Here is a 15,284-nt window from a genome sequence, read left to right as displayed (position 1 = left end):
AATGACTTTCGATGGAAAAAAGACTTCGTGGGCTCCTCATCAAGCTGTGTTTCCTGAGTCTTATTCAAGTAACGATGTAAAACTTCCAGTACAGTACTTTTTGGAGTACTATAGTCGATCATTTAACTTAAAGAGGAAGAATTTTTTAAATTTCTTGGTTTGGAGGTTATGATTGGTACAATTGCTTATCCCAGATTGGATACGTACTGGACAGCACCCACAGATATTCCTGCATTTTGTCAAAATATGTCAGAGAAAATAGGTGTAGTAAAGTGCCTTTGAAGTCTGAAAAGGAACTGAAAAAGGAAGGTAGAGGTAGTTTTGATTAGTACAATGTTTACATATATTATATTTCATCAATATATGGCGTAGAGCCGCTTAAATATGTGCAAAGATTTTTCATTGAAAAAAAAAGACGAAAGTTGAAATAGCTCAGCCAAACATTGTGGCTGTGTACAACAAGATATTGGTGGGAGTTGATAAAATACACTTTCTTCTTTCATTGTATTGGATATCGATACGGTCAAGGAAATGGACACTTAAATTATTTGACCACTTTATTGACCTGGCCATATGCAACTCATGGCTGGAGTACAGGAAGGATCATGAGGGTAATAATAAAAGCCAAAAGCAGAATCACATCGATCTGCTTCAGTTCCGCAACGACATTGCTGAGGGACTGCTAGCGCAAGCAAATAAGGACGTATGTATGTTCTCGCAAACGTGGACAGCCAAAAGTCTCTTTGAATGAAAACATCGACAGTCCATCAACATCTCGTAAGAGATATGAAACAGCACCATCAATTTCTATCCGATATGATGGAAATCAGAATTAGGTGGAGAACACTGAGAAAAAAAAAAAACAGATGCAAATTAAAGGGATGTTCAGGATTTTCCATATACAAATGTTCAAAGTGTTCGGTTCACCTATGTGTACCCAACGGGGATCGCGATTGATTTAAGGACTACCACTGCAGCGACTAAGTTCTTGGTAATATACTTCTTTCCTTTGTATTATTTTAAGTAGTTTACATATATGACTAGTTCTCTGTATTACTTTTTATGCTAAAATTTTTTGTTTTTAGTTTATATCTTTATTCATTTTTTAAAATGTAAGTATACATTTATAGTATTGAATGGGTTTTTTTATTTAAAACCTTTTTCTAATATTTTAAGCTAGTTTAGAACCCTTGATTTGTAAAAAAAATATTTTGATGTCAAACCAAATTTTAATAAACGTACGAACCTTTATTCAAAAACCATATGGCAACATAAAAAAATAGCAATTAACAAAAATTTATCGTATTTGTGGTCCGATTTTTATTTCATATTTGGAACACATAATACATACATGAATAGAAAACGGCCTGTGAAAAAATCGCCGCTAGGTGGCGCAAGGATCGAGATATTCTATTGATAGTCATATATAAGACCAACTGAACCTTAATAAGGTTATGCTACGCCTCACATTTTTAGAAATTTCACTCGCCCAACGCTTTTATTTAATTGTCTAATCAACGCCCTAGATTGATGAGGAGTGTGATGACTAGTACCTAGGACCTACCTAATTATTTTCTAGCTTTTAGGATTATTATTATTTCATGTAAGTATTGTGTTCAATAAAACCGTTTAACTTAAATATTTTTTTTTAATTATTTTATTATTCTTCTGTGACCATGAGTTCGCATATTTTACGTAATTGCTAAAATATGTTTTAGGTATTCGCCGGTTTTCAGCTATTCGCTTATTTAAATATTTTTATGTTGTTTTTTTTTTATATTTTAATTTCATTACAGGTTGTGGAATTTTGCACAAAAAATGAGCCTCTCAGCATTATCTGGGACGTCATGTGCTACTCGTCGCCACAATACTGCGCTCAGAACTGCCAAGGGGTTTTTTCTTAAAACCCCTGATCATCATCTGCATAGTGAGGCGAAGGAGCTCAACATAAAAAAAAACATAATGAAATGCTGAAAAAGACAGCTTTTGCTGAACCGTCACAAACCCGGACTTCCCAGCAAACAACTGTTTGATCTAGCCCCGCCTCCAAGAGGTATAAGAAAACATCTCCGAAAGTACTACGATGAGATCCTGCACCTACCCACTCAGCCGTTTGATCCAGATAAGTTTAAAGAGGCCCGAAGCCTAATTCACCAGAATCGGTAAACTCCTTAGCTAAGTTGCTCCAGAGGAACGCTCTTATCAATATACACTATCCAACCCTTGCTGAAAAAGAAAGCAGACTACCAAAGGAGACAAGAAGCAATGTGGCCCAAATTCGTTTGGTTACTGTACCAGGTTAAACTCTTACATATCCAAAATCAACCACAATGTACGTACGAATGAGAAGCATATATTTTCATAACTTAAATTTCATGTTTTCCATGTAAAATGCATAATTATCTGTGAACATGAAATTGACTACATCAGCAAATTGTGAAATAAACATAGCTTGTTAGATAGAGCCAATGTATGTATGTATGACTCTATGTATGAGCAACCATTTATTTTCAGAATAAGTGCTACCTAGATAAGATAACTATGCTTTAAAGTTTATTTGTTGATAAAACCCATTAACGAGTTCAGCCGATGTATGCAAGTTTTTCGTATGTCAACAATCAAAAGCTCAGCAGTCTTATATTTGATGGATACAAATTGCCTAGCTGAAATTTCATAGGCAGAGCTGGGCAGTGTTCAACTGCCGGGCGATTTTTTCGTTGTTGTTGTTGTTGTTGTAGCAATGCTCGCCCCACCTAATAGCCGCGACCGATCACAAATTGTCATCAATATCCTCTAACGGGAGTCCAAGGAAACTTGCCGTTTCAACAGGGGTGGACCATAAGGAAAGGGGTGTTAGAGGCGTTGGTTCCACATTACAATTAAAGAGATGGTTGGTGTCATGTGGGACACATTGCAAGCGGGGCATACATTTTGTATGTCGGGGTTGATTATGGATAGGTAAGAGTTTAACCTGTTACAGTATCCAGAACGAAGTTGAGCAAGAGTGACATGCGTTTCCCTGGGGAGTATGCGTTCCTCTTCCGCGAGTTCTGGATATTTTTCTTCAAGTACTGGATCCACCGGGCAATTCCCGACATAAAGGTCCGACGCCTGTCTATGGAGTTCACCAAGGACCTGCTTGTGTTTTTTCGCTTCATACGGCTGGGTTCTCATATTGCCGTATTTCCTCAAAATGCTTACGGAGATGACTCCTTAGGACCCTAGGCGGTGCTGGTTCGTCAATCAGATGTCTGTTGGGATGCCCAGGTTTCTGGGTATTCAACAGAAACTGTTTGGTCAGCATATCATTTCTCTCCCTGATGGGGAGTATTCTCGCCTCATTATGCAGATGGTGTTCTGGGGACATAAGACAGCCCGTGGCGATTCTGAGAGCAGTATTTTGGCAGGCCTGTAGTTTCTTCCAGTGGGTAGTTTTTAGGCTTGGCGACCATATGGGTGACGCGTAGTACGTAATCGGCTGGCTAATTGCTTTGTATGTGGTCATGAGCGTTTCTTTATCTTTTCCCCAGGTACTGCCAGCAAGGGATTTGAGGATTTTATTACGGCTCTGAATTCTCGGAACAATTGCGGTTGCGTGCGTACCAAAATGTAGATCCTGATCAAACGTCACACCCAAGATTTTGGGGTGTAGGACAGCCGGTAGCGTAGTGCCATCGACGTGGATGTTCAATATGGTCGACATTTGGGGCGTCCATGTTGTAAATAAGGTCGCGGAAGATTTAGTCGGTGACAATGCCAGGTTTCGCGAGGCGAAAAAACTGGAGAGATCAGGGAGATAGCCGTTTATTTTATTGCATAGCTCATCGACTCTGGGCCTGGGCCTGTGGCCATTATTGTGCAGTCATCGGCGTAGGAAAGGATTGTGACTCCTTCCGGTGGTGAAGGTAGCTTAGATATGTAGAAATTAAACAAAAGTGGGGATAGGACACCACCCTGTGGCACCCCGCGGAGCGGAGGTAGTGCTATGGAGTTTTCTGAAGCCATGCTGGTGAGGGGCTAGCTGCAAATGTGCTTGGAAATAAGGGAGCAAAATGGCTTCAAGCGCCTTTGCCACTGGCGATAGGAGAGATATCGGACGATATGACTCACCTATGTTAGCTGGTTTCCCAGGCTTTAGTAGCGGGACCACCTTGGCCATTTTCCATTTCTCGGGTATGACAAAGGTGGAAAGAGACAGGTTGAAGACATGCGCTAAATATTTGAAACCCTCTTTCCCTAGGTTTGTAACCATCGGCATGGCTATGCCGTCTGGGCCCACTGCTTTGGATGGTTTAGCGCGACCAATGGCGTCCTCAACCTCTTTAGCGGTGATGGGGATTGGTGACGCGCTGAATTTGTGTTTATGTGCGTGTCTATTTGCTCTCCGTCTATCTTTGTCAACCGTAGGATGCATTATATATTGTCGGCAGAAAGCGCTCACGCATTTTTTCGCATCCGACAGCACCTTATCGCCAAAGGCGATGGAAACTTTGTCTTTGTGCTTAGTCGGATTCGATAGGGACTTTACGGTGGACCAAAGTTTACCTACACCGGTAGAGAGGTTACAACCTCTTAGGTGCTCTTCCCATTTCGCCCGCTTGTGTTCGTCCACAAGCAATCTTATGCGTTGGTTTATATCCCTTATTTGGGGGTCGCCTGGATCAAGCTGTCTTATAAGGTCGCGTTCCCTCGCTAAGCTCGCGGCCTCCGCCGGGAAGTGGGGCCGGATTTCGGGAATTCTCCCGGCGGGAATAAAATGTGCCGAGGCGGATTCAATGACCTTACGGAAGGCACGCTCCCCTTGGCGGGCATCAGTCGGGATAGGGAGGGCAGCAAAGCTGCTGTCTGTTGCAGATTTATATTCTACCCACTTTCCTTTTTTGAAGTTTATGAAAGTGCGTTTTTCGGTGACGATGAAGTCGGCGGTACGCTCGAACGAAATAAGTATGGGCAGGTGGTCGGATGCCAATGTTACCATCGGCTGCCAGTTGACGCAGTTTACGAGTTCTGCGCTCACGATTGAGATATCTGGCGAGCTATGACAGCTTCCTACCATACGTGTGGGGGCGTCTCCGTTTATTGTGCAGAACGTCGTTTCTTCTATTTGATCCGCCAACATCTCACCCCTACTGTCCGCCCGCAAGTTTGAATGCCATAGGTCGTGAAGGGCATTGAAATCGCCTAAGATAATGCGATTGCTGCCAGTGAGTAAGGCCTCGATATAAGGGCGGTATCCACTGGGGCATCAGGTGACAGGAGGGATGTAGATGTTTATGATTTCTAGATTTGCATCGCCTGACCGAACAGATAGGCCTTGACGTTCTAAGACATTGTCCCTGCGGTCGATGCCAGGATCAAATATATAATATTGCACAGAGTGGTGTATAATAAACGCGAGGCCGCCTCCATTTCCGCTCTCGCGGTCTTTCCTGTGGACATTATACCCAGAGCAGGTCTGCAATGCATATCTTGCTGTGAGTTTAGTCTCTTGAATCGCAGCAATGCGGATGTTGTGCCGCTTCATGAAATCGACTATCTCCGTAATCTTCCCAGTTAGTCCATTACAGTTTAACTGCAGAATTCTGAAGTGCATGAGGGGTGACGCCGCCACTCTAGGGGTAAGTGACGGGTGACTACGCCTAGGTTGTGGAAGGCCAGGACGCAATTGCTGTTGTGGCCTTGCGACTGGGCGCCCTTGGGCAAGCATTGGGGTACCCGGATGATTTGGGTTTGCGACCTGGCAACATGGCGCGATGAAACCCGTCGAGGGGTTGCCGTCGCGGAGACCAGAACATCTAGGAAAGTGGCACCACCCAAGGCAGGAGCTGCATTGAGCGGATGTCGCAAACCTATATATTCTGTGCTGGCAGACGGTGCAAACGGAGGTAGGAACTAAGAGTCTGTTTCCCTGACCTGCACGATTGCTGCCAGAAAAGAGGGGGGAGAAGAAGACGGGGCAGGGGCTGATGCTCAGCATTGCTACCAGCTCTACAACGAAGGTAGTAGTTATGAGTGGTATCAGCTGTTTGAGTTGTTGGCGCCGTGGGGCGCGAGCAGCAGCGGGTACTTGTTGTGGCTTGCTGAGCAGCGAGGCTGCTGGAAGGTAGTGGGGGGCGCTTAGGCGTAGACTAGGGGACGCCCTTGGGCGTGAGCAGCAAGGAGCCACAAAAGATTTATAAAAGTTACGTGGACGTCGGGTTTTGGGATCAAGCCCAGAACAACCTGTCCGATGCAACCATCCCTTGCACGAGACACACTGAACAGAGTATGACCGTCCTAAAAAGATTCTTTTCTGGCAAATGCAGCAAAACCATTTCTCAGGACCGGGGTCAGGAGACGGACCCGGATTGGGTCGATACCTTCCCGGAGTAAGAGAATATGTAGCAGTCCTGCTGCAAGGAGCTGCTGGGAGGATGACAATTTGTGGGGGGGACGAAACAAATTAAATGGGGTTACACTGAAATGACAGTCCTTGGTCGGGAAAAATCCCGAGTCGCTCCGGTACATAGAACCGACTGCCTTGGGAAGCGCGATTTTTTCGTCATTTCGATCGGCTTGGGGATGTTGACTAAACTGCTGCACGAATACACCCACAATGTTACAAGTCAAGTACCAACTGACACTTTGTTCACTATTATTATCTAGAACAGTGGTCCACTGCTAGTACGCGTCCAAAAACACCAAGAGGGGTCTTAAACGATGAATTTTGATCTCGGCAACAATAATCCGAAGGCGGAAAAGAAAAATTTTACTATGTCAGGAGATGTTTTTCCAAAAAAAAAAGTGTAAAATTTTCATTTAATTGTTGTAATTTTGTTGTACACAGCAATAAAATGTGTAAAAAAGTGTTTAACAGCCGAGGTTCTGGCGACCCCATGTTCCTTTTGGATCTAGGGGGTGGGAGGGCGGTATGGCCTAGAAGGTGTCATGTGGTTGTTGTTGTTGTTGTAGCAATGTTTCGCCCCACCTAATAGCTGCGACCGATCACAAATTGTCATCAGTATCCTCTAACGGGAGTCCAAGGAAACTTGCTGTTTCCACAGGGGTGGACCATAATGAAAGGGGTGTTAGAGGCGTTGGTTCCACATTACAATTAAAGAGATGGTTGGTGTCATGTGGGGACACATTGCAAGCGGGGCATACATTTTGTATGTCGGGGTTGATTCTGGATATGTAAGAGTTTAACCTGTTACAGTATCCAGAACGAAGTTGAGCCAGAGTGACTCGCGTTTCCCTGGGGAGTATGCGTTCCTCTTCCGCAAGTTTTGGGTACTGTTACCTGAGTACTGGATTCACCGGGCAATTCCCGGCATAAAGGTCCGACGCCTGTTTGTGGAGTTCACCAATGACCTGCTTGTGTTTTTTTGCTTCATACGGCTGAGTTCTCAGGTGCCGTATTTCCTCAAAATGCTTACGGAGATGACTCCTTAAGTCCGCGGTGCGGCTCATCAATCAGATGTCCGTTGGGATGCCCAAGTTTCTGGGTATTCAACAGGAACTGTTTGGTTAGCATCTCATTTCTCTCCCTGATGGGGAGTATTCTCGCCTCATTATGTAGATGGTGTTCTGGGGACATAAGAAGACAGCCCGTGGCGGTTAGGAGCGCAGTATTTTGGCAGCCCTGTAGCTGCTTCCAGTGGGTAGTTTTTAGGCTTGGCGACCATATAGGGGACGCGTAGCACGTAAACGGCTGGCCAATGGCTTTGTACATATGTGGTAATGAGCGTTTCTTTGTCGTTTCCCCAAGTACTGCCAGCAAGGGATTTGAGGATTTTATTACGGCTCTGGATTTTCGGAACAATTGCGGCTGCGTCCTTACCAAAATGTAGATCCTGATCAAACGTCACACCCAAGATTTTGGGGTGTAGGACAGTCGGTAGTGTAGTGCCATCGGCGTGGATGTTCAAAATGGTCGACATTTGGGACGTCCAAGTTGTAAATAAGGTCGCGGATGATTTAGTCGGTGATAATGCCAGGTTTCGCGAGGCGAAAAAACTGGAGAGATCAGGGAGGTAGCCGTTTATTCTGTTGCAAAGCTCATCGATCTGTGGGTCCGGGCCTGTGGCCATTATTGTGCAGTCATCGGCGTAAGAAACGATAGTAACTCCTTCCGGTGGCGAAGGTAGTTTTGATATGTAAAAATTAAACAAAAGTGGGGATAGGACACCACCCTGTGGCACGCCTTGTTTAATTCTTCTTGGCTTTGATATTTTGTTTCTGAATTGCACCGATGCATGCCGACCACCCAGATAATTTGCGGTCCACCTTTTAAGACATGGGGGAAGGGCCTACCCTTCCCAAGTCTTGCAGTAACGTGCCATGGTTGACCGTATCAAAAGCTTTTGATAGGTCTCTACGAGTACTGTTCTATGGTGGGGCTTCTGATTTAAACCATAATTTATCTGGGTGCAAATGGCATTTAGCGCGGTGGTGGTGCTATGGAGTTTTCTAAAGCCATGCTGATGACAGGCTAGCTCCAAATTTGCTTTGAAGTAGGGGAACAAAATGGCTTCAAGCGTCTTGGCTACTCGCGATAGGAGAGATATCGGGCGATATGACTCTCCTATGTTAGCTGGTTTCCCAGGCTTTAGTAGCGGGACCACCTTGGCCATTTTCCATTTTTCGGGTATGACAAAGGTGGAAAGAGACAGGTTGAAGACATGTGCTAAATATTTGAAACCCTCTTTCCCTAGGCTTTTAAGCATCGGCATGGCTATGCCGTCTTGGCCCACTGCTTTGGATGGTTTAGCATGACCGATGGCATCCTCAACCTCTTTGGCGGTGATGGTAATTGGTGACGCGCTGAACTTATGTTTACGTGCGTGTCTGTTGGCCCTCCGACCGTCCTAAAAAGATTCTTTTCCGCCAAATGCAGCAAAACCATTTCTCAGGACCGGGGCCAGAAGACGGACCCGGATTGGGTTCGATACCTTCCCGGAGCAAGAGAATATGGAGCAGTCCCGCTGCAAGGAACTGCTGGGAGGATGACAATTTGTGGGAGGGACGCAACAAATTAAATGGGGAACACACAGTTGATTTTGCGAACGCTAGGATTTTGGATGTTGAGAGAAGAGAAAAAAGACGGATGACACTGGAAAGTCTCCGAATTCAACAGCAACTCACAAACGTAATGAATTTTAAAGAAGATGTGGACAACACAAACAGTGCTTACACAGCTGTGATCAAACATGTAAACAAATAATAAATTAAAAAAAATAAGTTGGTTAATGTTAATATGTGATGTTTTTGTAATTTAAAAAATTAATCAAATTAATGTGAGTAAAGTTCCAAATGTTAATTTTTATGTCTATTGATTGTGCTGTATTCTTATATTTCATTTTGTTTTTATGTTTCTGTTTTTTGAAATAAATGTAGACCTTCCTGATGATGACGCGAAAGCGCCGAAATGCATAGAGGGAAAAAGTAAAAACTTTTTGGTTTTTCTTTATTAATCTATCGGCCGAAGCAGCTCCTACCCAGCACACAAATGGGGTTACACTGAAATGGCAAACCTGTGTCGGGAAAAATCCCGAGTCGCTCCGGTACATAGAACCGACGGCCTTGGGAAGCGGTTTCATGTGGTCATACCAATCGTTCCCGGGATGGTCGGGCTAGTACCTTAATGGTGCTTGTTCCCGGAATGTACCGGATCTGCATTCGGCAGAGGACCATCAACATCGATAACACTACCCAAGGCTTTCGGGGAGTGTCTTTATCGCTACAACAACAGAAATTTGATATCATCACTGCTCTTCAGTATTACCACTTCCTTAGGTAATGTTTCATCTTATTTGGTTTAATTTGTAGATGCAGATACCGGCGCACAGTTGTGTCTACCAGAAATAGTATAGCTAGACGCCCGCTGGCTGTTGTTGTTGTAGCGACAAGGTTGCTCCCGAAGACTTTGGGGAGTGTTATCAAAGTGATGGTCCTTTGCGGATACAGATCCGGTACGCTCCGGTACCAGCACCATTATGGTGTTAGCCCAAACATTTCGGGAACGATTTATGTGGCCACATTAAACCTTCAGGCCACCCCTCCCTCCCCATCACCAAGTTCCATGAGGAGCTTGGGGTCGCCAGAGCCTCGTCTGTTAGCGAAACATGATTCGCCGCGGATAGGCGAGGTTGACAATTGGGTTTGGAGAAGCTATATATTGCGCTGGCAACCTGAAGGGTTGCGCTACACAGCCCCTTGAATCTGGTATTTTAGCCCTCTCTTATGACAGGCATACCTACCGCGGGTATATCTGACCCCCCTAACCCGCTGGGGGAACGCCCGCTGGCAGCCGCGCCTCATGGTAACCAGATTCTGCCTGTGGATTTCGTTAGAAAAACCGCAAACCATTAATGGAGGAGTGCCCTAACTTCCTTTTCGGTTCTTTACATTTCGGAATCAGGGTCGCTTTTAAGTATCCCTGTCCCGTCTGCTGGTAAATCATTCTGTAACCTTCAGAAGGCTAAGCTGTTCACAGTTCAGGCTAGCAGGAACAATCCTCCAAATAGAGGACCTAAATTTATATCTTTCTAACCAGTATCGAAACCTATATATGTACATATGTGCCATATTGCTCCCGCATCCGCAATGGTATCCGTTAAGTGGTTAACACCGCTATCGATCTAAGTACATGATGTGGTATTAGCCGTCCTTATTTTCGATACCACCAACCTAGACACGACCATAAGCGAATCAACTCCGCTTAGGTAATTGTCGATCTGCTTGATAGTGTATAGTGTTGCATAATCAGAAATAGGGCACTATTGTGAACGAGCGAATGAAATGAACATACGAATGTGCAGATAAACAAAAATAACAAAATAACAGCGTGGCGACAGGGTGACATACATACAAACAAACACACCCCAACCAGCATTTTTTGAAAATTTTGATCAAAAAATATTTAAATATCATACCCCAAAATGATTAAAAACGTTCAAATTTAAAAGCATTTTCTGTTCGAAAATTAACGTATCTTCGGGAGAAAAATGTACCATAAATGTGATTATTCTTGAATAATCATTTATGATTCATATTTCGAAACGCTTTTTGTTCATATTTGATATCATTGTTGTTGTTGTTATGTTGTTGATATCATTGTAAAATTGAGCTTTAATTGTTTTAGAGTAATATTTTAATGCTTTTCACAGTCATTTTCTGATCATATTCGTGAACATATTTCAATCGTTTTGGTTGAGTTTTTTGAATAATTTTTGAATGCGATTATCATGCATTTATTCTTCATATCTCATTCATATTAAGATACTACATAATAATCTTATTTCATCAGGGGAAGTAAGCATGCGAAAGCGAGCTATTCGAACCCCACCTAACTCGTAAACAAACTTGACCGATATACACCTGCGACTACAACATCCAACATCAGCATTATCGTCTGCATCTTAAAATATGCATACGAGACGGGATGTTGAAGCCGTATCCAGGTATGTCAAGATAGTTTCACTTACCTGGGGTTCATATAGCTCACAACCCATGTATTGTCCAATCATTACGTTTTTTCTGGGAAGCTGAAGGGGAGAAATGGTTGGGGAAATCTTCGTTCACGAGCAGCATTACATTATTTTTGTCTTGAAGAATATCTTTTGCATAAATAATAAAATTTTTATATATTTTTTTTTAGCTTCATGATTGAAAAATATGTGTATGTGAAAAAATAAAATTTTTGATGAAAAGTAAAATTTCAATAAGTATAAAATTCATTATTCAGTCAACAAATATATTCAGATTCAGAAAGCTGAATGAAAAATGATTATACATTTTTGAACACCTAAAAAAACACATTTGATTCAAATATGATTCCAAAATGTGATTGAAAAACTATATTCAGTTTTTGATCATCAAAGGTAAGCATATTTGATTATTCTTTTTGTTGGTTTTTATGAAATATTAAAATTTAGTCAATAAAGGACTTCAAAAATGATTCCAAAAAGTGATCGAAAATGCTTTTTAGTTTTTCATCATCAAAAGTATTCATATTTGATTATTTCTTTTGTTCAATTGTATGATAACTCATTATTTGGTCAGAAAGAGTAATCGAATTATATTTATATGTAGGGAAATTCAAAATTGAATCACCTAAATGCTGTGTGGGGCGCATTTCATGTATTTTGTTTTTGTAATTCTCTGGTTGAGTGTCAAAAACATACTGCGCTAGAAGTAGAAATGTCAAAGCGGCTAAAAAAAGTAACATTAGCTGATAAACTTTCACCATCTGTATGGTTTTGCCATAATGAAACTGTTTAGCTAGTTGAAGCGTTTTTTTCAAGCTCGCTTGCAAAAGCAACTTCTGTTCGATAATGAAGACGTGGACAGTGATCTCACAGATCGGTAGGCATCATCTGAATTCAGGAACAAAAAAACCACGTCAAGTAACAATAAACTAGGGGATGACCCTCGTTGGCATCCTATCTACAATATGAAATTGGCCGTGCTCTCATTTCTTATGCTCGCCCCGAAAGGTTATCTGCTAAGTCTAACACATTTTTCAGGGCAACTGCTTTGACCTTCCTTGACTTAGCGTATATTAATATAAGTAATAGTATTTTCATAAACATATTTAAAAAAAATCTAGTCACCATTTTGGAGTTAGTGCATTAATACAAAAATATTGTAAGGGAAAATGTGCTGTCACTACGTAAACCACCGCGTCGTTGTTACGCCATGGTTCTGCGCAAAAATACTATGGTCCGGGTAATTTTTCGGTTTTATTTTCGGTAATATTTATGCCCACAGGATGGTTATAAGCTATAAAGAAGCACAGTCTAATGTACATATCTATATATATATATATCTAAATAAAAATTCCTACAAGAGATATGGTCGTTGTCAGAGCGGGAAGTGTGCGGAAAAAATGAATCACAATTGACGGTTATTCGGCAAACATTTGAACGCAAGAGAAATAGCGTAAAAACTGAGATGAATTTATGTAAACATTGAAAATATGAGAAATTGTACACAGTACATACGTCCACAGGTATACATATCTGGACTATTCACAAGTGTCGTATTCACCTTAAATTTTAAGATTTGAGTTATTTCCAAATTTGTTAATTGCCTAATGTTGTTGTTGTTGGTGTTATTGTAGCGATAATGTTACTCCTCGAAGGCTTTGGGGAGTGTTATGATGAGTGATGTGATGGTCCTTTGCCGGACACAGATCCGGTACGCTCCGATAACACAGCACCATTAAGGTGCTAGTCCGACCATCCCGGGAACGATTTATATGGCTACATTGAACCTTCAGGCCATCCCTCCCTCCCCACCCCTAAGTTCCATGAGGAGCTTGGGGTCGGCAGAGCCTCGTCTGTTAGTAAAACGGGATTCGCCGCTCGAAGGTGGGGTTGACAATTGGGTTGGAGAAGCTATATATTGCGCTACACAACCCCTTGAATCCTAATAGTTTGTTGTATGTTCAGTGTATAATTTTTTATGAATGGAAAAGATGGTAGACATTAAAATAATCATGATAAAAAAAAGTGAAGAAAGTAGTAATAAGCGAATGTGTGGACATCATTTCTTCTCTAGACGAATTCGCTATAAAACTTAATGAGCAGACAGACAGGAACTAAAATATTGTATATACATATATAGTAAATATTTGCATTGGTTAGTTCCATTTTATTAATAGCATGAGCGCGTGATTATACTATTGTGTGTATTTAATGTGTATAATTTACTTGTGTACCTAGTATATATATTTAATATATGGCGAATACATATCGCGTTTGTTTTTACGCACAACATTCCATTGTGTATTTTGAATATGGTTGATTGTTTTTATTTACATACCTGACACCTGCAAACAATGTCCACTTCCGACGCCAGCATATCAACCACTTTCCCCTTTCCTTCATCACCCCATTGAGCTCCAAGAACGACACCAACCTTGGATTTGTACATATTGAGACGCCCTTTATGCAACGTCTCATAGTTGTTACCATTCACAGCAACGCTACTGGACTCCATCTTCACACGTTTTGTTGGCGTCGGTGGAGCTATTTTACTGAATATTTTATGAGAAAGCGAAAAAATAGGAAATTCCAATAACTCTCCCACACTTCGTACACTTTAAGTACTTTTCTTGCCACAAGTAAAACTCACTTTGAATGGAAAAGCACATTTATCATTCCATTCGGTCTTTTTGCTCTTATGTCAAATAACAGCTGCTAAAAGAATGACATGCGCATTTGAGTTTCAGGACCAGCGCTGCCTGAACGCAAAAATATTACACACCACTTTTATTAGGGCGTTCACGGTTTGTAGTAATACTTAAGGCCCGAACACATAACAACATATTTTCCGATCCCCATACAATCACATGCAGTCAAATGCAGCATTGTGCAGTGACAGATGAGTTGACTGCATGTGTTTGTATGGGGATTGTCAAATAGGTTATTCTTTTGTGTTCGGGCCTTTAGGACAAATTTTGAAATTTTAGCCAAAACATCTTTTAAAGATACGTTGCAAAAATGTTTACCTGTGACAGAATTTTTATTTTATAAACGGCGAACTGAGTCAACTTCGGTAATTATTTACTTTAGCTCACAACTGCTAAAACTTGTCCAAAAAGAACGGGAGAGGTGTCAAAATACGCGTTTTGTTCCCAGGATCATAAATCGAAAAGCGGAAATTCCAAATTTTATTTCTGTCAAAAGATATTTCCAAAAAACCGCAAAATGGCTCCGGAGCGCTCCGGTAGTATCCGTAGTTTTTTTGCGCAGAACACCTTTTTGCATTGGCGGCCTTCGGCCGCGCTTATAACAAATTTCCCTGGGGGGGTCCAACACCGATTTGGAGACGAAATCTATATCCGCGCAAAATACTTTTACCAACAGTTTTTCTTGTGGGTACCCAAAATCATCAAAATTACAACAACCACATGAAAATTTTCAATTTTGTTTGCAAACATCTCCGAAAAGAAATACAGTTTCCAATTTCCGCTTTCGGATTCGAGGACGAGTTTTAACAGTTGTGAGCTAAAGTAAAGAATTACTTCAACTTCTACTACGAACCATTTTGCGAGAAAAATTACAAATGTGAACTGTTTCCTCATACAAATCGCAATTCCCAAATGCCTCATTTGATCGCATTCGGCCTGAAAATGCAATCCACATACGCTTTTTACGATTTCTTACTAAAAGAAGCCAGGCAGGATCATGTATGGTTCAAAGACGTACATATCATGATATTAGTGCTGTATCAGAGATATTAATGTCAGTTTTCAAAAAATTTTTAAAGCCAAACTGAGAATTCTACCAGAAAATGGT

The 15,284-nt window shown here is 41.8% G+C and overlaps 1 protein-coding gene across 1 annotated transcript in view; it reads right to left on the bottom strand.

The window, feature by feature from the left end:
- Adss (adenylosuccinate synthetase) overlaps positions 1–14,157 on the bottom strand; it is a 59,882-nt gene extending 45,725 nt beyond the window's left edge. Inside the window, exon 1 of the mRNA XM_067761924.1 lies at positions 13,807–14,157. Within this exon, the coding sequence (XP_067618025.1) occupies positions 13,807–13,983 (177 nt within the window). The 5' untranslated portion in view covers positions 13,984–14,157. The remainder of the gene's footprint in view (positions 1–13,806) is intronic.
- Positions 14,158–15,284: the final 1,127 nt, after the last annotated feature.

This window comes from Eurosta solidaginis, chromosome 1 (assembly GCF_040869045.1).
Source record: "Eurosta solidaginis isolate ZX-2024a chromosome 1, ASM4086904v1, whole genome shotgun sequence".
Classification (NCBI taxonomy): Eukaryota; Metazoa; Arthropoda; class Insecta; order Diptera; family Tephritidae; genus Eurosta; species Eurosta solidaginis.
Note: the sequence above shows the minus strand (reverse complement) of the source record. Positions and strands in the feature narration are given on the sequence as shown.